General features: G+C 41.5%; 1 protein-coding gene and 1 long non-coding RNA gene across 3 annotated transcripts in view; one reads left to right on the plus strand and one right to left on the minus strand.

Moving 5' to 3' along the window:
* Window positions 1-3,042: 3,042 nt before the first annotated feature.
* The window catches only part of LOC140529921 (uncharacterized), a 34,036-nt gene continuing 9,260 nt past the window's right edge, over window positions 3,043-27,818 (minus strand). For both annotated transcript variants that reach the window (XR_011975738.1, XR_011975737.1), the window contains 2 exons: window positions 18,265-18,393; window positions 3,043-16,891 (listed from right to left, as the gene is read on the minus strand). This is a non-coding gene — a long non-coding RNA (uncharacterized lncRNA). The remainder of the gene's footprint in view (window positions 16,892-18,264; window positions 18,394-27,818) is intronic.
* LOC140529916 (calcium-activated chloride channel regulator 1-like) overlaps window positions 18,871-27,818 on the plus strand; it is a 48,445-nt gene continuing 39,497 nt past the window's right edge. Inside the window, exon 1 of the mRNA XM_072648957.1 lies at window positions 18,871-26,277. Within this exon, the coding sequence (XP_072505058.1) occupies window positions 26,035-26,277 (243 nt within the window). The 5' untranslated portion in view covers window positions 18,871-26,034. The remainder of the gene's footprint in view (window positions 26,278-27,818) is intronic.

A 27,818-nucleotide genomic window follows, 5' to 3' on the forward strand; every position in this document is an offset into this window, starting at 1 on the left:
TTACCCTCTTTTTCTAGAACTTCAGGGCAATTTTCCCTAACAACATCTTGTAATATTGCATCAATAAGCTTTCCAGATCAGTTGTTTTTCATCAGATGTTTCACATTCTCTTCTATTTTTTTCATTCTTTTGATTTTGCTTTATTATTTGTTTTATTATTTCCTGTGTCTTATAACATCATGTCTTATGGCATCAATGCTTCTCTTGCCCAGTTCTTCTTTTCAAGGAGTTATATTTTTCCTTAACATTTTACAACTCTTTTTACAATTTGTTGACTTTCTTTTCATTATTTTCTTGGAAACTTCCCCTAATAAAAATATGGTGATGTCTTGAGTCAATGGCAAGAGGGGAACTAATTGAACTTTGACACATCCTGGACCTCAAACTAAAGATTATTCATCCCTCATGGAACCTATTCTATTCTATTCTATTCTATTCTATTCTATTCTATTCTATTCTATCTATCTATCTATCTATCTATCTATCTATCTATCTATCTATCTATCTATCTATCTATCTATCTATCTATCTATCTACCTACCTACCTACCTACCTATCTATTCTATGTAAGAGTAGCTCTAATTACTCACTTGAGGGTGGCACAGTCAGGGAAGGCCACTAGGAGGAGGCAGACTATGAGATAGGATGTGAAAGATGTAGACGATCAATTAGATAGGCAGAGGAGGTGGCATAGCTTTTCCAAATGAGTGATTTCCAGCAAACCTCATTTTTGAGAAAGACAGCTGAAATATTTCCTCTCTTCCTTTTCCTCCTTACTAACTTGACTCATGGCTTGGTCCCTAAATTTTACAAGAGATGACAGTGTTAGTGAGAAGAAAAAAGTGAAAGAGGAGGGTGGATCAAGGGCACTAAGATCATATGTAATAAAAATGTGCTGCAAGCATGTGGTACTATGCCTAAAGACCTGAATGACTTCTTCCATGCAGGAGAAGTAAAAATGAATCCACCAAGAGCAGAATTTAATGTCAGTGACATTCAAGGCAATCAAGTGCATTTCACCAGAAGAGCCTTAGGAGGTTCATTTGTAGTAAGCAATATTCCAAGTGGCTCCATTCAAGATGAATTCCCACCATGCCAAATCACTGACCTCAAGGCTCAGGTAGAAGGAAATTGAATTAATCTGACATGGACAGCTCCTGGGGATGACTATGATGGTTGACAGGTAAGTCTCACATTTGGGTTTCATTTGAAACAAAAGACATCAGATAGTTCCAAAGTACCTTCTTTGTGTAGGGCAGTGTATTAGGAACTGAAAAAAAGAAAGAGTCCTTGACCTCAAGGAGCTTGTGTTCTGGTGGGGAGATACAATGTGAACACAGGTAAGTAAATGTAAATAGTATACAAAAGAATACAAAGGAATTTCAAGTGGGAGAGAACACTCAGAAGGAATATAGATTATTAGTGCTAGAAGGGAACTCTGAGCCCATCTAATCCAACTCATACCCAAACCGACATCTTTTCTGTAACACACCCAACAAACAGCCATCCTGACATTCTTGAGCACCCTCTGCTGAAGAGAGGGAAGTTGAAAAAGGTGGTTTTAAAAAGGAAATATAATCCCAGAATTTCAAGCTTTCATACTGTGAGATAATTGTCTAATTTTTATTTAGTATTTTATTTTTTCTGCAGTTACATGGAAAAACAATGTTTCACATTCATTTTTAAACTTTGAGTTCCAAATTCTCTCCCTTCCTCCCTCCATCATCCCCCACCACTGAGGAGACAAGCAATTCCATATAAGGTTATATATGCATAGTAATGCAAAATAGATTCGTAACAGTCATGTTATAAAGAAAACACGGACAAGGGGAAAAACTAAAGAAAAATAAGGAAAGTAAATTTGAAAGTATGCTTGAATATGTTTCTGATACCAACACTTCTTTCTCTGGGGATGGATAGCATTTTTCATCCTGAGTTCTTCAGAGTTCTCTTAGACCATTATACTGCTGAGAATAGCTAAGTCATTCACAGCTGATCATCTCACAGTATTGCCGTTACTCTGCACATAGTATGCTTCACTTTGCATCAGCTCATGCATGTCTTTCCAAGAATATCCTGCACATCGTTTTTACAGTACAATAGTACTCCATCGTAACCATGTACACACAACTTGTTCAGCTATTCCCCAACTGATGGGTATCCCCTCAAATGCTAATTTTTAACCCCCAGAAAAGAGTTAGTATAAATGTTTCTGAACATACAGGTCCTTTGCCTTTTTGGCTTTTACCTCTTTTGGGATACAGACCTAGTAGCAGTCGTATTGCTAGGTCAAAGTGTATGCATGGTTTTATAGCTGTTTGGGCATAGTTCCAAACTGCTATACAGAATGGCTGAATCAATTCACAACTCCACCAACAGTGCATTAAAGTCTCATTTTCCCCATGTTCTCTTCAACATTTGTCATTTACCTTTTCTGTCCTACTAGCCAATCTAATAGATATGAGGTAGTATTTTAGAGTTGTTTTAATTTGCATTTCTCCTCATCAATAGTGATTTAGAGCCTTTTTTATATGGTTATTAGATAGCTTTGATTACTTTATCTGAAAACTGATCATATCTTTCCATCATTTATTAATTGAAGAATGGCTCTTATTTTAAATGAGGCCATCATCAGAGAAACTTGTTTCAATTTTATTCAGATATCATTGCTAACTGTATTTCCTTCCATCCTGTTGCCCTCCTTTTACTCTATTCTCTCTCTTCTTTTGCCCTGTTTATCCTCAAAATGTTTTGCGTCTGACTACTCCCTCCCCCAAACTGTCGTCCTTTCTATCACTCCTCTACCTTCTTTTGTCCTCTCCACCTCCTATTTTCCTGTAGGGTTAGACAGATTTCTATACCCAGTTGAGTGGGTATATTATTCCCTCTTTGAGCCAATTCTGATGAGAGTAACGTTCACTCACTCCTCCTTACCTCCCCTTTCTTCCCTTCTGCTGAAAAATCCTTTTCTTGCCTCCTTTACATGAGATAATTTATCTCATTCTACCTCTCCCTTTCTCTTTCTCCCAGTACATTCCTCTCTCGTTCCTTAATTTTATTTTTTTAGATCACGCCCCTTCATATTGAACTCATACCCATGCCTTCTGTCTACATACATATACTACCTCTAACTACCCCAATAATGAGAAAGGTCTCATGAGTTACAAATATCATCTTCCCATGTAAGAATTTAAACAGTTTAAACTTAAGTTCCTTATGATTTCCTTTTTCTGTTTACTTTTTTATGTTTCTCTTCAGTTTTGTACTTGAAAGTCAAATTATCTAGGCAGCTCTGGTCTTTTCATCAACAATGTTGGAAAGTCCTCTTTCTCATTGCATGTCCATTTTTTTACCCTGAAGGTGTATACTCAGGTTTGCTGGGTAGATGATTCTTTGTTGAAATCCTAGCTCCTTTACCCTCCAGAATATCAATCTCTAAAGAATTTAACTACAAATATCATTTCTCTCTCTCAGGAGGAATGGTCCCTGTGGAGATCTATTACATAGGTACCTGTTTAGCAATTATCACTCTGTCAAGGGTGGACATACAAGACCTTAAATGGAATACTAGATAGGACTAAAACTATAACTTGCCATTTGATCTGTTAGGGAAAACACATTATTCTGATCTCTGTGATTTTTATTATTTTTCTACTTTGTTAAATCTATTCAAATATTATGTCATTTCATCTCCTTTTAGCCAAAGAGCACATTACACAAATCAGTGAAAGTATCCTTGATCTGCGGGATAAGTTTGATGATGCTCTCCTAGTGAACACTACTGACCTGATACCTGAGGAGGCCAATACTCAGGAATTCTTTGTGTTTGAACCAAAAGGTATCCATTTGGTAAATGGCACCAACATCTACATTGCTTTTTAGGCTGTTGATAAAGCAAATCTTAAGTCCAAATTATCCAACATTGCACAAGTATCCGTATTTATACCTCCAGAGGGGACCACTTGTGCTAGCAATCATATCTTTAAAATAATATGGAAGTGGCTGGGGGAGCTGCAGATGACAATACCCAAGTAAAGGGCCATATAGAAACCAGGAGCTCAGGTTTTGCGAGAAGAGGGCAAAATCCAGTTTTTCCTCTGGATTTGTCCCACCTCATCCATTTCCCTTTTGATTATAAATGTCTATCAGATGTATTCCTGATTTCTGTGTAGAAAGGAAACATTGGCATGTGGATGATTAAACACAAAACATCTGGATGTGTATATGAAAGGCCTATTTAGTCAAGTGTGACATTTATCAGCTTTTTATTCACTATCCTGTATACTGACAAATAAAAGGAACTCTCATTGAATATTTTTTAAATGTGTGTTGATTATTTGGATGAGAACTAACATAATTTTGAATGGTAGTCAAACTTGTTCCTAGAGAAAAGATGGAAAAGCATGTCTCTCTCCCTGTATTGCAGAAGTGGGGGCTGTGGGTATAGAATACGGCATCTGTAATAGGACATGGTTCATTTACTGATTATTTTTCTGAACTGCTTCTTTTACCTCTTTTTTCAAAAAAAATTTTCATTATTATATTTTCAGAAACAAGTGATATAAAAATTAAAAGACTACAATAGAAATAAGGCAAAACAATTCAAGTATAAAAAGAAATAATAAAAAATATCAAATGGTCACTGATCTGGCAGACAAATTAAACTGAAAATATCTCTCCCTCTGCCTTACCCAGCAATCCACCCTTTAACTTTTCATTTTGGTCAGTCAACAACAGCTGTGCCTTGAAGTTAGTCAACCCCCAAAGGACAGAATCTCAGAGTTGGAACAAATGTCCTTTAGTGCAATCCTTACCTAAGCAGTAATCTCCTCCAATAGAAGATAAATTCAATGAATATCAATCAAGCACATATGACATGGAAGAGCCAGTGGTTGTCTAAGAGCCTCCACTAGGAGAAGTCTAGTGATGGAAAGCCCAAGCTTCCAAGACAGGCCATGTCACTTTTAGACAGCTCTAATTTTTAGAAAAGTTCTCTTTTTGTAAAGTTGAAGCCTGCCTCTTATTTGTCATTCCTAAGACTGCCCTCTTGGGGAAAGTGAGCTAAGTTCAACCCTTCCACATGACAGACCCTCACAAACTTGAAGGTCATGGTTCAGTGGGAAAAGTGCTGAATCTGGAGACAGAGAACATGTGGGACTTTTAGCCTATCATTCTAACCTCTCTGGTCCCCAATTTCCTCATCTGTGAAGTAAAGTGGTTGTACTCAAAGGTTCCTTTCAATCTTAGACTGACGGTCCTACATACCCTGAAACGTTTTCTTTTCCAAGCTAACTGTTCCCATTTCCTTCCAATGAAGTTCAAATAATAGTCTTTAGTTCCCTAATCATCTTTTAGACTTTCTCCAGCTTACCAATGTCCTTCCTCAAGTGTAGCCCGAAGAGCTGTGCACAATTGTCCAGACATGGTCGAGCCAGGACAGCAAGATTGCTGTCCACAGTGAGACTATTACCTTGTTGTTTATGGGGTGTTCAGAAAGACTAGCTCTGTGGTATGAGGACTTGCTCACACCTTCTCATGGTTCCTCATTAGACTTTGGTGTCCAAACACTCACTGAATTCTTACCTGTAACTTCAAGAAGCTGTAGCATGTGATGTGGCCACACCTTAGTAAAACCATCTCAACAAAAGGGCTAACTCTGTGTAGCCAACAGAACTCAAACCTGTTGGTGAGTTAGGGAGATGTCTATCCCAAGTATGTGGGTGAAAAGAGCCACTCTCAGAGTCAGGAGGATGTAGTGCTAAATCCTGTCTATGATACAACTTGGTCCTCTGATGGCAAAGTCACTGACGATTCTCTAACACCATAAGATGCAGAGAAGGGGCCAATCTGCCTGCATAGGAATCTCTCAGCTACAGATCCCTGCCTGTCAATATACTGTACATGAAAATTAACAATTAATATGTTATTAAGTCAGTAGACTTTGGGACTAGACTTAGCTTTAACTGGTCCTGGGAACTTGCTCAAGTCAGAATTTCTCTAGGTTTCAATTTGCTTAACTGGAAAATAATAACCTGAACTAAGTTATCTCTAAGTTCTCTTCTGGCTCTAAAATATCATCCCAATGATTCTGCTTTAACATGAAGGACCTGGAGCCATCACTCATAATCCAGGAAAGAGGTGAAAGGGAATGGGCAACTGCCTCTTTCCTGAAACCATCCAATAGTCCAAAGTTCAAGTGCACAAAAGATTCTGAGTGTCTCAGCAGAGACACTAAAAACAAAGCCCAAATCTGTCTCCCAACTTTATGCAAATCATGGATTTATCCTCCCATGGGATACTATTATATGCAGTTTTATCACTTCATTTAATTTCTCTTTGACCACTATTTACAATGAAAAATACGAAACTGCAGAGGTCACACAGTGCAAGACTGAGGAGGGTGGTGTCCCATTGCTGAGGAACACGTGAGTGGATTGAGCTTTCCAAACAACGGATGATCATTCTCTCACAGCTTTTGGAGACAGAATGGAGTTGTGGAGAAAGCTAGCCTCAGAACCCAGAAGAGCCAGACTTCAAATCTCACCATTAGCATATACTGGCCCTGAGACCTTGGGCAAGTCATTGAACCACTCAGCACCCTGAACAACTCTTGAATGTTTCAGCTGCAGAGCAGGTGCCAATCTGTATTAGTAGGGGTCTTTCTTAATGCAGGAGCTCTCTATGCCAGTGAAATCACAGGTTCAGATTTTGTTCCTATCCTACATTTAGAGAAACTGAACTATTATTAGTAGTATGAGAGTGTTAAGTGGTAAAGCAACACTTGTATCAGAAAGAAGTTCTATTTTGTCCCTAATTTGTCCACAGAAATTTTGGATGATTTCAGAGGATGTTCACTAGGGCTGACAAAGTCCTTCATCCTGAAGTAAGCCCTAATTCCTCTTTATGGAACCAAAATGCACCTGCTGGTCTGCTAGGCACATGGAGAATTCTGACAATCTTTTAAAAGCACTGTTCCTTTCTACTCTTCTCCATGCTTCCATAACTCCAATTCAACTCAAGGATTCTGGGCTTGAATAGTAAACTGTAATGTGACATATAATACATTTACCGAGGTGCCATCATCCATTAATTACATTTTATTCTTAGCTAAAACACGAAGAGTAAGGAATTGGGGTGGTTTCTGATAAGTCAGGCCAAGTCTATAAGCATTAGTGAAATACCTACTACCATATGCCAGGCATTGTGATAAGTGCTGGGAATATATAAAAGCAGAAAGACAGTTCTTGGCCTCTGGGAGTTTACATTCTATTGGGAAAGACAACACATAAAAGGAAGTTGAAATGTGGTGGGGGGGGGGGAGATGAAAGGAGAAGGGATCTGCCTCAGAACATGGTGGGAAAAGTCTAGAAAGTAGTAAGTGAAGGGAGCCAGGAGAAGAATGAAGACATGGCTGACCTAGGAACTTTCCTTAAAATGGAAGTTCTAAGAACTGAACAGTCAAAGAAGGGAACACAGCAGGAGGCATCTAATTCCAGGGTGAAGAGGCTGTAGGGGTAGAAAGAGCTACCAGGGTGAAGAGACTGCTACAGCATGGCAGAAGTCTGGAGAGTCAAGAGTGGATTCTGGACTGGTATGAACACCTGCCCCAATGAAAACTTCTCATTAGATTGGTTAGTCTTCTTCTGAAGTTGCCAAAATGCTTCCTATGTCTCTTTTCCATGTTTATCACAAGACCTGATTTCCAAATATACAAAACAACTTTTTATTCATCTACCCATTTACTTATATGGCTAAGTTATAGGTCAGTGACTTTCAGTCAACATTGAAAGATTCACCAGAAGAACTCAAGAGGCAGCCCACAGACACAACCTACAACCTCTAAGTGAGCTACTTTAAGAACATGTAGGAAAAAGTTCCATTCCTTTGAGTCATTCTTTTTCTCAAGTAAAGAAAACATCTGTACCCATTCCGTGAGATAATTTGATACAAACATCCACTTTAGTGCCATCTTTTGTGCTTCCATTGTGAAGACTCAAAAGTCTCTTCTAGGATATAGCACTTTGTCTGGGAAGAGGGATACCTTCTCCTCTGGGTTGGCTATACTTCCAGGACATTATCAATGTGTGTGTGTGTGTGTGTGTGTGTGTGTGTGTGTGTGTGTGTGTGTGTGTGTGTAGATAATAAGATTGCTATAGTAAACATCTGCCTCATTTGTGGCACATCGGATTGAAGAGAGCAAATATTCGGGAGAAAAAAGTAGTCAATGGTATCATATGTGGCCAAGAGGTCAAAAAAGATGAACACTGAAAAAATGTCATCATATTTTGCAATTAAAAGACCACTGTAACTCTGAAGAAAGCGATTTCAGTTGAATGAAACATCAAAGATAAGACTGAAAATTCAAGAGACTGGAATGATAATGACGTCCTCAAAAAATACTGTTGTTCATCCTTCATTTTCAAAGAGGACCAATAATATCGTGTTCGTCTACTGGATTTAAGAGAGGCAGAGTGGCACAAAGTTGGCAGCCTCATTCTCTCTTCCAGAGTCACTGAAGTCCAGTGACGGGACAAAAGTTAAGTCAACTGGTGATGGCCTAGGGTACGGTGGAGGACCTTAGCATCTTCTTCATATGTTTGCTTTAGGGGGTACAGTGGATACCAGGATTGCAGTCAGGGAGATTCATCTTCCTCAGTTCAAATCTATCCCTAGACACCTACCAGCAGTGGGACTCTATCCAAGTCACCTGACCCTGCCCGCCTCAGTTTCCTCATCTGTAAAATGATCTGGAGACAGAAATAGCAAACTACTCCAGTGTCTATACTATAAAAACCCCAAATGGAGTCACAAAGTTGAATATGAGGGAAACAAAAGCAAATGCTAATTGACTAGCTAAGTGACTGCTGTTGCTATTAATGTAATCAGTAAAGCAGTGGGTGGATAAGAGACCCAGTGAATGTGCTAAGATCCCCAGGCCCTCTCTTAAGATCTTGGCTTCTTCAGTGTCTGACTGAGCACTAAACACTCCACAGAGCCTGCTTCAGCTGCTTTCATGGCCATTGGAACAAATCTTCTCATCTGCCTATTTTTCCTGGAGAAGTCTGCTTGGAGCAGATAGCCCCCAAATTCACTAATGAATTGGAGGCCTGCTGGTCCTCAATCTGCTTTAGCTTGTCTGCTGAGATTTTTCTGGATTGTGGTCACTGCACAGGCTACAGCTTCTTGGAGCCACAGGTGAGAGTTGGCTGGCAGGTGGACACAAAGGTGGCTCAGCAGCCCTCATGCCAAACGCGTTAGCTCTCCCTGAACACCCATGCATCCCTTTGGCAAGTACAGAAACAGCAGTGAGCATATGCTTGCCTGGGACTGACTCTCAAGAGTCTAGCTGCCTCTTCTGCATTGTCTTTCTTTCCCTGAACAAAGGTGACCTAAGATGGATGAGACCAGTTTCTGTGGCTTGTGAGGTTGAGAGCTCCTGAGTCCTGGTGCTAGTTGCCCTGCAAGAGACAATCTTCAAAATAACTTCTCAGAAGAGAACATGCCCTCCACGGGGAGGATACTACAATGGAACGGATTAAGAAAGTCCAAGCCAAAGCAGGCTTGACTCGAGATCTAGGGTTAAATTCTTAAGACAGTGTGGCTCTACTTGGTCAGCAGTCTTAAAATGGAGTTTCGTGTCTTAAGAATCAAACGTCTGGTACAGTATATTAGAAGTGATGGATTACCGTTTTACATTTTACTTTTTTGTCTTATGAGACTTTTGTGTTTCCAAGTCTTTATTTTGTGATGGAGGAAATTTACTTAACTGCCCTATACCTGACATCACTACTTGTTATATTGACATTTTCTAGCATCACTCAGCACTTCCACCATCTTCATGCCATGCTGCTGGGATCCATCCTTCACCTGGCTCTGCATTTTAGTTCCTGCTCCTGCTCCTGCTCTGGCCTAGTGAGAGTTCACCATATTTACACCAACCCAGGTCTACCACCCCGATCTCTCACAGTATCTTTACCCTTATCTCTTTTCACCTCTAATTCTCTGAACAGTAATGTAATCAGTAACAACTTTACTGGAAAGAATGTGTGACTAAGCCATGTGGCATCATTCCTATGTCTTCCCAGAGTGTCAAAGGCAGCTCATCTTGGCCTCCCTTCCCCTTTATTTGTTGTCTTTCCCTATTACAATGTAAGCAGCTTGGGGGCAAGGTCTCTGGCTTTTTGTACTGGTATCCTCGTGTTTGACCTACATTTTCTAAGACCATGACATCAGAGAAATGATGACATGACTTACACTTGACTTTGATTTGAGGGAAGGAGGGCTGTGCAAAGTCACCAACCTCCCTTTCTCCTCTTGAGCCAACTGGGTCCAATGGCCAGATATTCATCAGGATAACTGCAGATGGCCCAGGATACAATGGGAGACCTTGGCCTTGCTAGGCTAATCTTTTCAGGTACTCACTTAGAGGGAGGTAATGCTCACTGAGTGAACAGGCCTCTTTAAGAAGTAGTCAGGGAATGACCCTTTTAATGAACAAAAGAAAAAAATAGCTAAATCAACAGAAACTGCTACTAGTGATAATCACTGCTATCCTTAGCTCTTAGTACAATGCTGGACACGTAGTAAATATTTATTAGATGATTTTTCTCATTCAGATAAATGCAAGATAAGGGCTATCATCCTCATCATCACCATTTTACATATAGAAAATAAGACTTGCATAGATAATCTCTTGAACACTTTCCACCTCTAAATAGCATGACCCCCTGCTCTTAGACTCTTTGGTCTGGACCTATGAATTTTTAAGTGTAAACTGAGTATTGGTTATTACATTCTTCTCTCCTACCCCTACCCCTACCCTCACCCAAGTACATAAAACAGTTTCTGCTTCTTTTTTCCCTTCCTGGTGATAAATCCTCCACTAATTTTGATACCACTTGGCTTCAATACCAAGCCAACTCCCTTCCTTATCTGTGATAAATTACTTCGCCCTGAAGAGTCTCTGCTCTTCTGATCTATTATGCAGTAATATTATGAGAATTCAGGGGATGAATATGGTACTTCAATGATCAGGGTGGGAAGCAGTAGCACTGACTGGCAGCTGACTCAGACTTTGAATTGAAAGATTTAACTTCTAATTCTGACTCACTGACATATGACCTAGTGTTCTGATTGCTTACTGTTTTTCAGTTTTAATTTCCTTAGTTAAAAAAAACACCTTAATAGACACAAATAAAACTATATGAAAAGAAAAGGTCAGAAAAATAACACTTTATATGTGTGATAAAGATTTTTTTAAGGGAAGGGGCAAGTTCAGGTTGAAGGGAAAATTCCCTGCCATTTCTTCCCTCACATTTTATTATTGTGGAACTCCCGGTCAGCATAGAAGGTCCTTAGAAACTGCCTGGCACACTGAAAGATTAAGTGATCACCAATCATCAGTCAGCTACTAAGTCAGAAGTAGGACCTGAAGCCAGGTCTTCCCAACTCTAAGACCCAACTTGTGTCCAATTTACTAACCTATTTCTTTTCCTAACAAATGGAGAGAACTCAAGAGTCAGTGGGCCAGAAGTGTCAAACTCCACCCTTCAGCCACATGCACTTAGCAAAACTCCGCATTGCAATCTGAACCAAATTAAAATGTAATTGAGAAATGTTTAACAAAACAAACAAAGATACAATAAAACACAGGTAATATCAATTTGTGGTTTTCTAAGTCAATATGTAAGTCTACAAGATTCCTTTACTATTTGAGCTTGATTCTGTTAAGTGGGCTGCCTGGAGAGATTGTGGCTTTTCCTTCTTTAGAGGTCTTCAGACAAAGGCTTAGATGAACCACTGTCAGGCAAGTTGCAGAAGGGCTCCCCTTTTTATGCTTGTGTTAGACTACCTCTGTAGTCCCTTCCAACTCGGAGGTTCTGTGAATCATTCACATTCATCCAAAAACTTTTTTCAAAAATATATCAACTTAACAGAGGAATAAAAGATGGAAAGAAGATCTATTCTATAACAAATGCCAGGACATTTCTTTACATGTAAATGTTCCTAATGGAGCACAGTGAGCAGGGGTAAAACTTATATTAAACAGAAAACTCAACTCAATGATATCCTCTAATAACTAGATTTTTCTTGTACCCTGTTTGAAAAAAGGCCTTCAAAGAGGGCCAGCTCATAGAGAGAATACAGCACCTAGGATCAGTGTGCCTGAACTCCTTCTAAATCTACAGCTGCTCAGCTCAGAACCATGGAGTCATGGAGGACACCTCTGGGAATGGCCAAAAGTAGCTGACCAAGGAATGTGAAATTAACTTAGGCTTCAGAGGCTATTGACTTAGAAAAGCAAGCAAATTAAGATAAGAACTTATTTTTGTTTTCAGAATTTGTTGTCATTATTACTTTTTAGGTGTTGTTTGTTTTAGGAGGTTTTGTTTCAGGGCTGAGACTATAGAAATCATTTCATTTCATGAGAAACATTAATTCTGCAAGGCTCAATTTCAGTGCAGAAACTCCCTTTTTACCAATTAACAGGATACTTTTTAGAGTTGCTCACAAGGGTCAGGTGACTTGCTCATGGTTACACTGGTATGGATCAAAATCCAGATCCAGGATGTATAATCCATGCTGTAAAATTCTTTGGCAACCCCAAAGCAAGAATTTTTCATCTTTGTATTCTCACTGTCTAGGGCCATGACTCATATAGGTGCTTCATAGAGATTTGCTGAATGGAAAAATTTTCAAAAATTTCACAGTTTCCCTTTTCTTTGCTGAGTGGATGCAGACTCTACTCAAAGAGAAGTAAAGGCAGAGGTAAGATACACATATGGCCTATTAGGAACAAAAATGTCTTTACAACTAACTACCCTGGAATCTTGGTTTTTTTTTTAATATGGAGCCAACAAAGCAAGCCCTTGGACTTATGCTTTTTAAAGCTAATTTATTTAAGCAAGGATATAAAATGAAAACAAGGATTCTATGGGGCAGGGAGGGAGGAATTCTCTCCCTAGGACAGTCCCTCTTCCCTGGTCTCCCTCAGGCTCAACCCCATGGTCAAGACTCTAATACAGTATGATTTGCAGGAGGTGGAATCTCATTAAAGCTAAGAAACCTCTGGGGGAAAAAGGTTCACCCAGGAATCTTTTATGGGTTTATATCCCTTATCTTGGAGCCAAGTCTGAACATTTGGATGCAGCTGTTGCCCTTGTCTCATTATCAGACATACTTTATGGCTTAAGCTATTAGGGGGGGCTTCCTAGATAATATACATGGAATAACATTTCTAAAGCAAAGGGTCGCTGAGAACTAGAGGTTACTAGGGTAACCTCATTCCTAGTTCTTTCATAGAAAGTCACTTAACTGCTGTCAGCCTCATTTTTCTCAACCATAAAGTGGGGATAAGAGCATGGTTATTGTGAGGATAAAACAATATATTTTTGTAAAGTGAGATGCAAATTTGATAAGTACCATATAAATCTAGCTAAGGATAATGTCTGCATTACTAATAGCAACACTGTTAGGATGAGATCTGCTATTCTGTTTTTTATTTTTATAATATTTAGTGACTTGAATGTTTGACAGGACTGTTGCACCTTGGAATCAGAATCCCTAAGGGGTAAGTAGAACTTCTCAGTACATACTTCAAACTGTGGACATTTGCTGCCTCAAAAAATACATATATTGAAAAGGAACTCAATCATATCTGGTCACCTTTGAGCTTCAGTGGTCTCATCCTTAAGGGAAACAGCTTGGACTTTAGAACTTCAATGGTGCTCTAAATCTATGTTCCTGTGATCTCAAATAAGTAACCCAAACTGAACTATGGCATGCTGGAACTGAAGAAAAGACATTAGGAGTCATCTTGTCCAGCCTGCTTAGTTACTCTGTGAGGAAAATGAAGATCAGAGGGGTGCTGGGGATTTCGCATCTCAAAATCCTTGGATCCATTCAAGGCTCAGTACAAGTGCCCCCCTCCTTCAAGAGGCCTGTCCTGAATCCCCCAGTCAATTAGATACATATCTATTTTCTATATCCACTAATTATCTTGTGAACACATTGTCACCCCCTAGTAAAATGTAAGCTGCTTGAAATTAGATTGTCTCACTTTTGAATTTCTTCCTGCGGAGCCTAGCACATGAGTCTGTCTCAGAGTAGGCATCTAAAAATGTTCGTTCATTAATACTTAGATAGCAAACCAAAACTGCCACTTATTAGCCTATGGCATTAGAGTGAGGAATAACAGCCAGACTTCTTCTTCAGTTCTTAACAGACTGATAGGTCACAGAATCATGAATTTAGAATGAGGAGGCAGAGAGGTCATTTAGGGAAACCCCCACATTTTACACACAAGAAAATTAAGGTCCAACACGTTAAATGAACTACACAAAGTCACCCATATCAAGATCTAAAACCACATCCTTTTTTCCCCAGGATCATGCATTTTGAGAGGGTACAGCAAAGGGGTGTGTGCCCAGGATCAAAGTACCAGTGTTCTGTTGCTGCAGGAGCAAAGCCTTTGGGATCCCAGGCCCATGTTTCTGTCCCCGTCAGATTTGGCTGGGCTCATTGACTTCTCACGTTCTCCAGGGGAAGCTACATTCCATGGCCAGGCCACTTGGGAGCCTATTTTTACTTACTTAAAAGATGACTAGTTTAAAACAGAAGCTTGGGAGCTGGGGGAAGTCTTGAGGGGATCCATACCCGTGGTATTGCTAGTGTGGAAACTCCCTCTACTAATGCAATTTGGCACATCAGAAGTAGAGATTCAGAACGGGAAGAACCTGAGACCAACTTGTCCAACCTCTTCATTGTACAGATGAGGAAACTGAGGCGGAAGGCCACTCAGTCATTTAACAGCAGAGTCAGAATTTGTATTCTGGTTCTCTGGGTTCAGATCCAAACCATGGCCCCACACAGATGCCTGTCCATGACTTATACTCTGAGGAGAGCAGTGTAGGGCACTGGTAGGTGTGGTGCCCAACGTGCCTGGCTGTTTCAGGGTCAGTATCTGAACCCAGATCTTCTCTACTCTGAGGCCAACCCTCTTCCCACTGTGCAATACTGCCTACCTCTCAGGAGAGCAGCAGCGATCCTTGACTTAGAGCTGGCAGGGAGAGGTTAGACATAAAGAAACTCTTCTTTCTTTGGGAAAAGGTGGGGGAGGCAGGTGGCCTCCATGGGCCTCAGTTGCTAGACAGAGCTCTTTCTTCCTTGTGGTCCAAGTGGCCCCTAAGAATTTGTCTTGCCCTCTTTTCCTCTATTTTGAGGACTCGGGGCCGGATGGCTGTTTATTGCTCTGCTTTCTTCCTCCTCTTCTCCACAAACAACAGTTCTCAATTGCTTGATGACTTGACTTGCTCATGAATTGGATTTAAGTGGGGCAGAATTGTGTAAAGTTATCGGGCCCACTCTTCCAGAGTCAAGGGGCAGGACAAAAGTCAAAACAACTGGCAACGTCCCAGGCTGCAGCAGATGACTTTGGCATCGTCAGTGTCTGTGCAAGATCTAAGTGCCTGCTCCAGCCATGTCATGTCCTTTGGAACAAATGGTTCTCCTCTGCCTGTTCTGTCTGCCAAGGGAAGTCTTCACATGTGTGGGCTAGACATCTCTCTATCTCATGGATGGGTCTGAGGCCTCTTGCTTCCTCTCCACCTGGTTTAGCCTGTCTGCTGGGATGGTTTTACCAGGCTGTGGCCAGTACAGCTTCTTGGAGCCACAGGCAAAAGTTGGGTGACCAGATGGACACCAAAGATGACTGAGCAGCCCTGAAAAGGGCTTGGCAAACCCTCACACCAGAGGCATGGACACCTCACATACTCCTCATGTAGACAGTAGTGACAGCTAGATAGCTCAATGGACTGAGAGTCAGCATGAAGTCAGGAAGACCTGAGTTTAAATCCGACCTCAGACACCAAGTCACTTACCCCTGTTTGCCTTACTTTCCTCTCCTGTAACATGAGCTGGAAAAGGAAGTAGCAAACCATTCCAGTATCTTCAACCAAAAACAAACACAAACAAACAAACAAAAAGCAAATGGGGTCACAAACAAGGCAGACATGACTGAAAATGAGTAAACAACCAAAACAACAGGGGGTAGTGCTGAAGGGGAGATTCTCAACTCATCTGGGCTGTTTTTCAATGGATTTACATATCTGTGTTCAGTTACAAACGTTCCCCATATTCTAAATGTCTTCTGCTTCTACATGTTTATAGATAGTCCTGATAAAGAAATTAAGATATACTTCATTTGATGGTTTGGGTCATTCTCAGCATCTCACTGGTCAACTGCCGAAAGTTCTGGTGGCAGCAGCTAGTGGAAGGAGTTGAAGGAAAGGACCCTGAACCCCATCCATCTGCATGAGCAATGGTTAAATGACTTGTACACAGTCATACAGTGAGTCAGCTCCAAGGCCCTTACTGTCCTGGTGGGCAGAAGGTGATGGTGGAGGCAGAAGCCAGGAGGAGCAGCAGTGAATGATGAATCTGCAGGGCAAAATCAGGGTGGTAATAGGTTGGCAGGCACTGGGAAGGGCAGGTCAGAATGCATGCTTTGCCATAAAACTTAAGTGTCTGGCTGACTCACCCAAGGCTATGTGGCTCCAGGGTCCTCCACTTCCTCCTGACCAGTGAGGCTGACTCCTACGACTCTATTTTCTTGTCCCTATCTTTTTATGTGCATGATTCTTTTTATGACCCTGTTTTGGTGCAGAGATGGGCCTTTTGTGAGTTTCTATCCATATCTTTCACCTGTGTCAGGCCAAAGGGTGAAGACGGCACTTATTTAATGATTCATGAATATCTGTGAAATGAATAACCCCACCTACCTCATGGGCTTGTGGGGAGAGTCAACACGATAAGAGGAGTAAGGGATGTGGCAGAAGTGATAGCTATTTAATAGAGATTCTTGAATATTTTTGTGTCTTGAGCCTCTGGTAATCTGGTAAAATCAAAACAAAACACACAATGGATTCACCACAATCATGGTTTTAAATTATTGAAGGAAATTCAAAATTTCAGGTGCAGGGTAGTGAACATAGAGCTGTCACTTATTTTTCCATATAAGTTTATAGACTACCTGAAATCCATCCAAGGACCACAGGCTAAGAACCTCTGTACTACATAGATATGAGTTAATATTACTGTTACAAGTAAGACTGTCGGTATTATTTTCAGTTCTCTTTCCCAGTGTATCAAAATCATCTAACACTGCATTATCATAAACATTTTACACTGTGATTTAATTTCCCAAGTTACTGTCCACATTAGGGGGCAGTATTTTAGTATTTTAATGAATATTGTAATGAATATATACAGTAGTATTTTAATGAATATATACACTATTCTATTACCAGACTTGTAAAATGATAGATTTACAATAAACTCTTGGGATTTGAAAAAAATAATGTTCGTAATTTTGAAATTTATCATCATCTTTATTTTAACAACGATGATAAATCTCCACCGAAGTCTCATTCTGATTTTTCATCCATGGAGAAGCTCTTAAAGTACACTGCCAGTACAGTTTAAGCCATAGCAGGTTCTAAAAGACTTCAAAAGTTAGGGCCAATTGGGGAGCCAGATGTCTTGTTTTCTGACAATCAGCCTCAGGTTCATTTATTGACAAAAATTCTTGCCACTTGCAAGTCACAGAGGCCACTTCTAAAAGCAGGATTTCTTAATCTTTTTTTTCTTTACATGATGAACCTCTGCCCATCACATATACAAATATATAGATCTACAAATCAAACAAACTATACTGAAATATAGTTATTAAAATACTTTTTTAAAAAATTCAAAAAATTTTCAAAAAAAATTCATGGACCTCAAGTTGAGAATCTCCCAGTAAAGAGGTTTTTGAAACTTGTGGCACTTAAGAAAACACAAATGCTTCCAACGCTGAAATAATCACAATTTTACATTCGTAAAGTTCCTACCTAAAAAAATACCTTTATATACCTATATCCTGAAGAAATCAGTTTTCACAGTTAGGAGCAACATTTTGCCATCTGGCACCCATATAAAAAGACATATACATAGATTTGAGTGTATATTTCTGAGAGAGAGAGTGAGAGAGAGAGAGAGAGAGGGAGGGAGGGAGGGAGGGAGGGAGGGAGGGAGAGAGAGAGAGAGAGAGAGAGAGAGAGAGAGAGAGAGAGAGAGAGAGAGAGAGAGAGAGAGAGAGAGAAAGAGACTGGAGATTGGATCTAGTGTTTCACTGAAAAAAAGAAAAAAGTACCAGATGAGGAAATTCCTTCTGCTAATGTAAGTCAGCACCTTCTCTGTAATTTACAGTCTTAAAGAGTTACCTACCACTGGAAAGTAGGATGACTTCTTGTTTCACATAGATGATACGTGTGTCTGAGTCAGGGCTTGTACCCACATCTTCCTAGCTCCCTGGTCAGCAGTCTCTTTATCCACTCAGTCATGCTGCCTTTCCTCCTGCATATATTATAAATACATAAAACAACTATTGCTTTATCCTGTGCTCCTCCATGATGGTCATAAGCAAACATTTTTCAAGTGCTGTTGAGGTAAGTTGCTTCTAATCAGTTAATGATAACAAAGTTGTAATTTATTAAAAACAAGGTCAAAGTCTGGGGTCATGGTTGTAAGGGGCCCAGAGGGTCCCAGGGGGTGCAAGTCAGAGGCAAAGCCTGTTCCCGTGGGAACGGTGCTGACGCACACCCTGGCAGAAGCTCTGTGTGACCCTGGAAACTGATGTTCTGTACGGTAAAGTTACAAGTGAGCCTGGGAACCCAGGAACTAGCTGCAGGAACAAGATAAGCTTCCTTCCTTACTGCGGATGTAAGGATGTAGAATAGTCATGAGACAGTGAAGTAATGGGATGAGCTTAGCATGTATGTGATTGGTGGATACAGCCTTTATAAACCCTAACCCTCAGCTGAACAAAGTTGTTGCCTGGATCATCTTGTCTCTGGTCTCTTTCCTTCAGGGCCCACAGATTAGAGGCCCGTGGGTCAGGGAGATCCAGGGGGCTCGGGCCCTGACCCTGAGCAATTGGCACCCCGAACAGGGACTGGAAGAGAAACCGAGGTCCCCCTGCAAGGCATGGGCTCGGAGTCGAACAAGAGTGATGCCACCTGCATGCCCCAGTCAGTGCCCCGGTGGTTCTGTGGAGCTTGGGAGAGACGTGCACTTGGCTGACCGGGACGAGGAGGAGAAAGTTACAGACTGTGAGTAATCCTGCTTATAGATAAAATAGGTTGCCAGGCCTAGAGGCCTGAGGGCTACCCGAGTCTTACCTATCTCGCAGGTCTTCGGCTGGCCAAACCGGATAAACGTATGAGAGAAGAGACTTTCCGGAGTCGAACAAGGGTTAGGCTTTATTCAGGGTCTCAGTTACATGTGCAGGGAGAACTCTTCCTTAGGAGAGAGAGAGAAATCTCCCAAGGAGGCAAAGATCTTACAGTAAGAGAATGAAAGCAGAAGTGAAAGTGGGGAGAGAGGGGGGAGGGAAGAGCGAAGAGAGGAAAAGGGGCCTTCTGTCCTGTAAGGGCCCCTCAGCGCTAAGAGCTTTCAGGCTTTCCTGACCCTACTTAAGCTCTCCTGCTGCATAGTTTGCACCTGAATACCGTGCCTGTTAGATAACAATAGGTGTGCCCAGATCTGGGCCAATCTCGAGGGTGGGGATGCTCTCTCCCATCACGTTCTCACGGGAAGAGGCAGAAATACACAAGATAGCTCGGTCTCACTCCTCAATTCCCTGCTGTTTCCTGGGGGGCCTCATGAGAACTCTAAGATTTAGAAGTTCCCACCTTTACCCGCCCGAGACTGTCCACATGGAATTGAGCTTCCACCCCCAACAATAGGTAGAGAGCTTAGTCCAGAAAGATTATATCCAAAGCTACAGAAAAACTAACAGAGTGGAAAGAGGGAGACTATATACAGCAAAAACAATCAGAGAAACACAATAACTTGGAGACTGAGCTTTCAAAGCTGAGGAAAAGATTAAAGCAGTTAGAGATGAAAGGACTATGTCAGTGAAAGAAGAAGGTACAGATCCTCCTGTGGGACATGAGGAATTAGCGGATTAAGGGGAACCTCTAGTGACGAGTGTGAGGAATCACACTCAAATGTGAAAGTAAGTGCTACAGCACCCTCTTGTGGCCCTGAATCATGTATGCAGCACATAGCAAGAGCACTGGGAAAACAAGGAGATTTTAAGACTATGGATGAATTGGGTCTTTTACACTATCCAGTACTGGAAACACCCGGGGAAACTGGGGCCCCTGCTCAGTGAAGTCATGGCCCTGTACCCGCTTATAAGATCAAAGAACTGAAAAAGGTTATAACTGAGTATGGATTGAAGTCACCCTATGTAAAACTTAGATTTAAAGACTTGGCTCACCACATTCTCACCCCAAACTATTGGAGAATTGTATTTCAGGCACTAGTAGAGCCTGGTGACTATGTTATATTTCTGAGCTTGCTCACCGAAGCATGCAGAAAAATGACTATACAGCATGATCCCGATAATGCTCAAAATACCCAAAGATATTTCAACATGTTAGTTGGAGGGGGCGACTTTATTACAGATGCCTCACAGAGTGCGTACCCTATAGAAGCATATCAAAGATTGGCTGCCTGCGTAGAAACTGCTTATGACAAAATCCCCATAAAAGGGGACAGAAAACAATCCTTGACTGACATAAAGCAAAGAACTAATGAGCCTTTTACAGATTTCTGCGCTAGGATGCAAAACGCAGTCACCAAAGTGATGGGTGAGGTGGAAGGCACAATAGTGGTTGTCAAAGACATATTGAGAAATGGGTGCAATGCAGATTGTAGAATGGCTGTGACAGGATTGCCCAGACCTGCAGTGGAAGAGATGATGCAAAGGTGTGAAGATGTAGGTTCGGTAACGTTTGCAGCTCACATGAAGGAACAGGTAAAGAGACAGTGTAGAACTGAAGCTGCCAGCATGAGACAAGGATAGAAATGTTATAGCTGTGGAAAAACAGGTCATTTTAAAAAAGACTGTAAGAGCAGGCCAGGAGTGAGGCCTAAAACACCATGCCCAAAGTGTAGAAGAAAGGGTCACTGGGCCTCAGAATGCCGAGGAACCCTGCCACAATAACACTCTAGCCCAGGACCTGAAGGAGGGACAAACGCTCCAACCCAAAGCTATGACAGCATGGAGAGGCAATCCCAACAAGGAGACTCAACACCTCAGACAACGGTATTGAGTGGCCACAGTGGAAGACAGAAAGCCAACTACCTAAGTTGTACATAGACTTTTTCACAAATCTTTCCTCAGTTTTGGATATTTTAGTGTCTGTAGCTGTCTTTCTGTATTTTGTGTGCGTGTGTTTGTGTGTTAATACCGCCAGTGCCCTTGCACTGGTTGGAATGCAATTATCTCTTTTCCTCCCCTTCTGTCTCTCTCTCTCTCTCTGATGGCTGCAGCATCAGGGAAGAGAATGGGAGAGAGAAAGAGAGGAACTCATCTTGTTTAGTTTTTATGACTGCTAAAGTCAGGTCAGGTCAGGTCAGAAACATGTACCAAGAAACAATGTATGTGCAGTTTAATAGGGGCTGCAAGCTAAGCCCACTAGAAAAGTTGTTGGTAAAAATTCTCTCTCTCTTTCTACCTTCTAACGCTGGCTAGGTTGTGAAGGTGGGGAGACAGACCAGAAACTGGGGAAACTGTTCCCCTCAATTTACAGAGGTAAACTGTCTAGCGTTTTACTTACCTCATGCCTCACCAAAAAGAGAAAAGGTTTCTTTAATGGTTACAGCCTAAAGGTGATTATGTTAAGTGTATGCTATTGCTCCTCCTTGGATAGTTCAGATAGGTTGGCATTTGTTATGTCTTTGAACTCTGCAGTGGAAGGGAGGGGACTAGGAGCCACTGGATCTTGTTCCAGAAGTCTCCCTCATTTCCACTGGCAGAGTCACGAAGTTTTAGGGACTGAGGTAGGCAAGAAGTTTTAAGGACTGAAGTAGGCAATTAGTTTTAGGGACTGAGGTAGGCTATAAAGTGAAGTAAAGCAGCCTCCTCGTGAACTGTTTGGTCATTCCCCTCCCCCTCAGGAGGAGGGGATTCCCCTCCTGTGCGTCGGGAGGGACCAGAGATGTCCGAAGACCGGGAAATCAGTTAGCTTACAGGAGAGGTAAGCTTCCAGGTGACGGCGCCTGGCCTCCCTGTAGGCAGGGAGAAGGACCAAACAGTCTCACCGTTAGTCAGTGGGAAGCCTCGCTGTTAGTCAGCGGGAAGGGGGAGACCCGCACATGCAGCAGGAAGAAGTCACTGTTAGACAGTGCAGAGGACTCTCACTGTTGATCAGTGAGAAGAAGTTGCTGGTAGTATAGTGGACACATTTAGTGGATTCTGTTAACTCCTCTCTTCCCGGATTAGTGGCAGGGTAGAGGGGAAGATAATAGAGAAGTTAAGCCCTTCTCCCTGGGAGTAGGGGGCGGACCAGGGTAGTACAAGATCACAAGCCAACCAGTCTCCACATTTCGTAAGCCTAGTCTTCTATGAATAATTTGTATATTGGAAATAATGGTGCTTGAAGTTCACTGTTTGGGTTACTATTGTGTTTCTAAATTGTAATAACACTGTCTTGTATTGTAAAAATGAAGTGTTCATGGTAATTTCGTTGACACTAAAAGATGTTGGAAAAATTGTGTGTAGCCAGTTATGTTGCTTAGAACTGTTAACAGTCCTGCTAACCTTATCTGCTAATGTTTTGCAATTGCTATTTGGAAAAACCAGGTATTTTCTCCTTTGCCTGTTGCAGAAGTTGTATCATTTTTGAAAGTTGTAAGGTTGTTAACTAAGTTTTTGCAGTTGCTGTTTTACTGCTAGACCTACGATTGTTACTTGATTACTGTGTATAGACCGACAAGTATGGAGCAAACACTTTACGTGGACTATATGTTAGGGGTTGGCAAGCATGGGATCTGTGCCAATTCCCTTTATTTTGTAAGACTACTAAGGACCCTGGAAACCATCCTGTGAGCGAGGTCACCAGTACTGGGAAAGGAATTAGCATAAACTATGAATGTGACTTGCTCAAAAGTTGTTTTAGAGAGAAAGGAATTTCAATTGGCTTCTACAAATAGTAAATATAAGAAGGATAATGTATGTGAGTCCTGATAACTCTTTACTACTTATTGCAACTCCATGAGAATAGTAATAACTGTATCTGGCTCTAAGCTGTAATCAGTGAAACTTGCTGTGTAAGGTAAAAGGCATTTGGGACTCTAGCTAGTTTCATTTTAAGTTTAAGTTTGAATTTGGGTATCGTTGCTTGCATTACGTCAGTATCTGAGAGAACTGCCACAAGTTACTCAGAAGGAATGTGATCCTGCACTGTTTACAGGTGAAGTATACCTGGAAGGAAACACCGAGGGGACAATTCTAGACTCACTCTAGGATGGGATCCTCCTGGTCAGTTTCCCCGTTGTGTCCTTTTAAAAGGAATGTTTCTCATCTGACTATTCCTGAGTCTGGCTATGAAATAGATACTGCATGATTGGAGTATTGCACTGTTATCCAATTCAAACAGAGTCAAGGATGTTTTATCCTGTCTTATTTGGTATGCCACATGTCCCTGCTTTTCCTTCTATAGCAAATTTTTCTCTGATCATAACAAGTGACCAGCAACATATGTGAGCCCTTTTGTATTGGGAACACCAATATTAGTTTTATCGGAACACTAATATTAGTTTTATCTGAAATTGGTATGATCAAAAAGTTATGTAAATTCCTTTCACCTTAAGATGTCCCCATTGTTTTAAAAGCAGTAGCATTTTTCTGTAATCAGTCTTGTACTGTTACCAACATGAAATTTCCCTGCACATTCCCTGTAATAATTACAGTTTTGGTTGGTTTGATGAATGTTACTTTCACTTTCACAAGGTTCTTTTCTGTTCAAGGAAACTATCACTCTGGATCGTTTCCACTCCTTTTTCTTAGTAAGTGTTTGGTGACTCTCAAATCGGGATAAAAATTGACACTGTTTTAAAGGCAGCGGACATATTTCTGGAAGATGTGTTTCCACCCAAACCAACTGCCATTGTCAATCTGCAAGATAAGGCATTATGAAGCAGAAAAGATCTTGCTATTTTGATACTCAACAGTTGCAACTCATGTGTGAATGTATTCTCCACTTCATTTCTACGAGTTTTTCTTCCAGCATGGACATTATCTAGAGGATGATACACAAGCCTGTGCAACATTGATGGACATCTCTTCAATTGTGCGGTTCCAGTTAGGGGCCTCTTTTGTTTATGGCCCTACAGCTCTGTTAGTGATGCTCTGCCTTGTGCGCTATCCTGTCTGTGGTAGGAAGGCAGACAGGAAGGTGGGGTGTATGGGGTCACCAAGGCCCTTCATATCCCCCGATCGTTGCTCCAGGTACTTTTGTGCCAGTTTCAGGGGGTTTAAGCATGTCAGGAAAGTGTGGGGATGTATGTTCAGGAGACAGCAGAATGATGTAACTACCATTTTTAACCCCTTCTGGTCAATTTTGGCCTTTGCTTGCTTCACCTTCTTGCCAGATTTGTCTCCTCCAGGTTTCGTGTCTTCCACTTTAAAGATGACTGTTCTGGCTATATATGACCTACTACCCATGACTTGTCACCCTCTGGACTGCTAAGACCTCTCCACTATCAGGACCTTGTGTGCCAGGGACAGCTCTACATCCACTCTCAGCAGGAAGGAAATTGCAGAAACTGAGACCTTCGTCCCTTACCCCACAGATTCGGGTTCATCTCTTTCTCAAAAACAAAAAGGGGGAAATGACGTGGGCCCTCAGTTTGGCCGTATGTACTTGGGCCCTAAGACTGAAATCACTTTATCCAACTACATTTCTCTCTAGCCCCTAAATACTATCTCAGGCAGTTTCTCCCTCAAGGACACAGTCTGCTCCAGCAGCAACCGTTATCTCCCTTCCTCCTGTAGTAGTCAGCTGAACCTATAGAATTCACATGCCAGTTATATATTACTGTTCACTGATCAGTCATGTGTATCCTAGACTCAGATGTATTTATATTGTCACTCAGATGTACGTATTGTTATTTTTATTTGATCAGGATCCCCACTTATCAGGCCACCACTCCTTCAAGACCAGACGCACCACCATGAGGTATTAAGGAAGGGAATATGCTTTACCTGCTGATATGTATTGTACTTTATCTCGATGTATCAATTCTCAATCAGACCCCTTTGCTATGATTATACAGCAACCCACATAAGCTATGTTCCCTGCTAAGGTAAATCATACTTGGTATCAAACTCAAGAGTATACGTTCTCTGTAGAAAGAGATGGTGCAACGTCTGGCTGTTAGATGTGACAAAAACTGTGTATTAGCTGTGTTGTGATTGCTTGTTTCTTTACATCTGCTATGGCCTTAGGCCTGCTAATTAGCTATATGCACAATATGTAGGAGGGTTAACAAGAATGTGGGCAGAGGATTCGAGCTCAGATATGCGAATGTGCAGAGCAGTATAATAGTAGTGATTGCGATGGGACAGATACCAGACATCACCTGTATAGAACTACGGACTTGGATCAAAACTGTGGCTCCCCTGGAATTGCTTGTACGGTATCTCAGAGCTGCAAAAGCAAAAAGGGGGAGTTGTAAGGGGCCCAGAGGATCCCAGGGGGTGCAAGTCAGAGGCAAAGCCTGTTCCCGTGGGAATGGTGCTGACGCACACCCTGGCAGAAGCTGTGTGACCCTGGAACCTGATGTTCTGTACAGTAAAGTTACAAGTGAGCCTGGGAATCCAGGAACTAGCTGCAGGAACAAGATAAGCTTCCTTCCTTACTGCGAGTATAAGGATGTGGAATAGTTATGAGATGGTGAAGTAATGGGATGAACTCAGCATGTATGTGATTAGTGGATACAACCTTTATAAACCCTAACCCTCAGCTGAATAAAGTTGTTGTTGCCTGGATTATCTTGTCTCTGGTCTCCTTCCTTCAGGGCCCACAGATTAGAGACCCGTGGGTTAAGGGGATCCAGGGGGCTCGGGCCCTGACGCCAAGCACATGGTAACCTTTAAAATATGACTGACAGTGTGTGTCCAGTTCTTTGTAATAAACTTTTATGAGCATATATGTATATATACCAACAGGACACAAGTTTCCCAGACTGGTCTTTTCCCAAAGAACTGGACACAGACTGTCAGCCATGGTATCCTTTAAGATATCTGTTTTAACCTTGACTCTGTGCCTGCTTCAGGGGGCAGGCACATCCCTCATTAAGCTGAATACCAACGGCTATGAAGATGTGGTCATTGCAATTGACCCAGATTTGCCAGAAGATGAAAACCTTATTCAGGAAATCAAGGTAGGAGAGCTGTCAAGTGTTTGCTCTTCGGTTTGATTTGAATTTTGAAATGTATCTGGGCATGTAATGGGGGGGGGGCATGTTTATGGCTACTTCTTTTTATCTGAAAGAGCTTTAGACATTTCATTGGCCTGCAAGCTCCATATGAGCAGACGGAAGGTGGCAAGCAAGAAAACTAACACCATCTTTAAACTTCTTTCTCTTGATGCCTTTTGTATTTACATTAGATAAATTTAAAGGGTAAAGAAGGAGGTCTTTCCTCAGAAGTAACTAAATGTTACCAGTGACAGATTCTGAGATCCCAAAGGCACAGAATACATGAACAGGCAAGATAATATATTTGGAACAGTCACATAAGCTCTTTTGCCAGTCGGTACCGCTAGGAAATGCCAGTGTCTTCGTATTCCATGTTTCTAGTGTGGGGCTATGGTAACCCACAGAAGCGTTCTGAAGCCTTCCAGTGCTTTGTTCCCTGCTCCTTGTCAGGGAGTATCATAGCTTCAGGGGCACAGGGCAAAGGGATTTCTGCTGCCCTGCCCTGCCAGATGCCAACAACTGGAGCACTGCTCTCTGCCCCTAACAAGGACTGGAATAACTCATTGTGAATATTTTATAGTTACTTATCTGCGTTCAATCTGTTTTCCTTCAACAGAAACAGTTCCTTCTGGGCAGAAGTTGTTAGCTTTTTGCTTTTGTATCCTCTGTGCCTAACACAGTGCCTGGCACACAACAGATGTTTCAGAAATGCCTGTCACCTACTGTAGGCATTTGAGATGTTCACATCGCAATTTACCTCTATATGCCATTTTACAGCCAGTTAGGTGGCACAGTAGCTAGAGTACCAGGACTGATGTCAAAAGGACCTGAGTTCAAATCTGGCCACAGATACTTCCTAGCTGTGTGACTCTGGGCAAGACACACTTAACCCTTTTTGCCACAGTAAAATAACTGAAGAAGGAAATGGCAAACCACTCTAGTATCTTTGCCAAGAAAACCCCAAAAAGGGTCACAGAGTTAGATACAACTGAACAACAATGCCAAGCACCAAATTTCCATTTTCCAAATAAGGAAGGAAGACCAGAAAGGATAAGTGACTTCCCTATGATCACACAGCGAGCTAAGCATGAGCCAGAATTTGCATGCCAAGTTCAGAATTCCTTCCATTACACGATGATACCTCTCACTAACAATAGCTCTTATAGGAATTCTTAACTTTTTTTGGTGTCATGAACACCTTTGATGGTCTGGTGAAGTCCCAGGACCCTTCTCAGAATAATGTTTTTAAATGCATAAAAAATATAGAGGATTACAAAAAAGCCAATGGTTAGTACAAATAAGGATGAGGTTTGCTTTTTTCCCATACAAGTTCAGAGACTCCTCAAAATCTATCTGTGGATTTCAGGATAAGAATCCCTGCTCTAGAAAAAACCTGCAAATTTCTGGTTAAGAGAAAACAGGACACTGACATTGCTTTTAAAAGTACAGGGGGCTGAAAACAAACAGAAAAGGAGAATGGGGATGAAGGAGCATGTTCTGACTCC

Source organism: Notamacropus eugenii, chromosome 2 (assembly GCF_028372415.1).
Source record: "Notamacropus eugenii isolate mMacEug1 chromosome 2, mMacEug1.pri_v2, whole genome shotgun sequence".
In the NCBI taxonomy this organism is placed as follows: Eukaryota; Metazoa; Chordata; class Mammalia; order Diprotodontia; family Macropodidae; genus Notamacropus; species Notamacropus eugenii.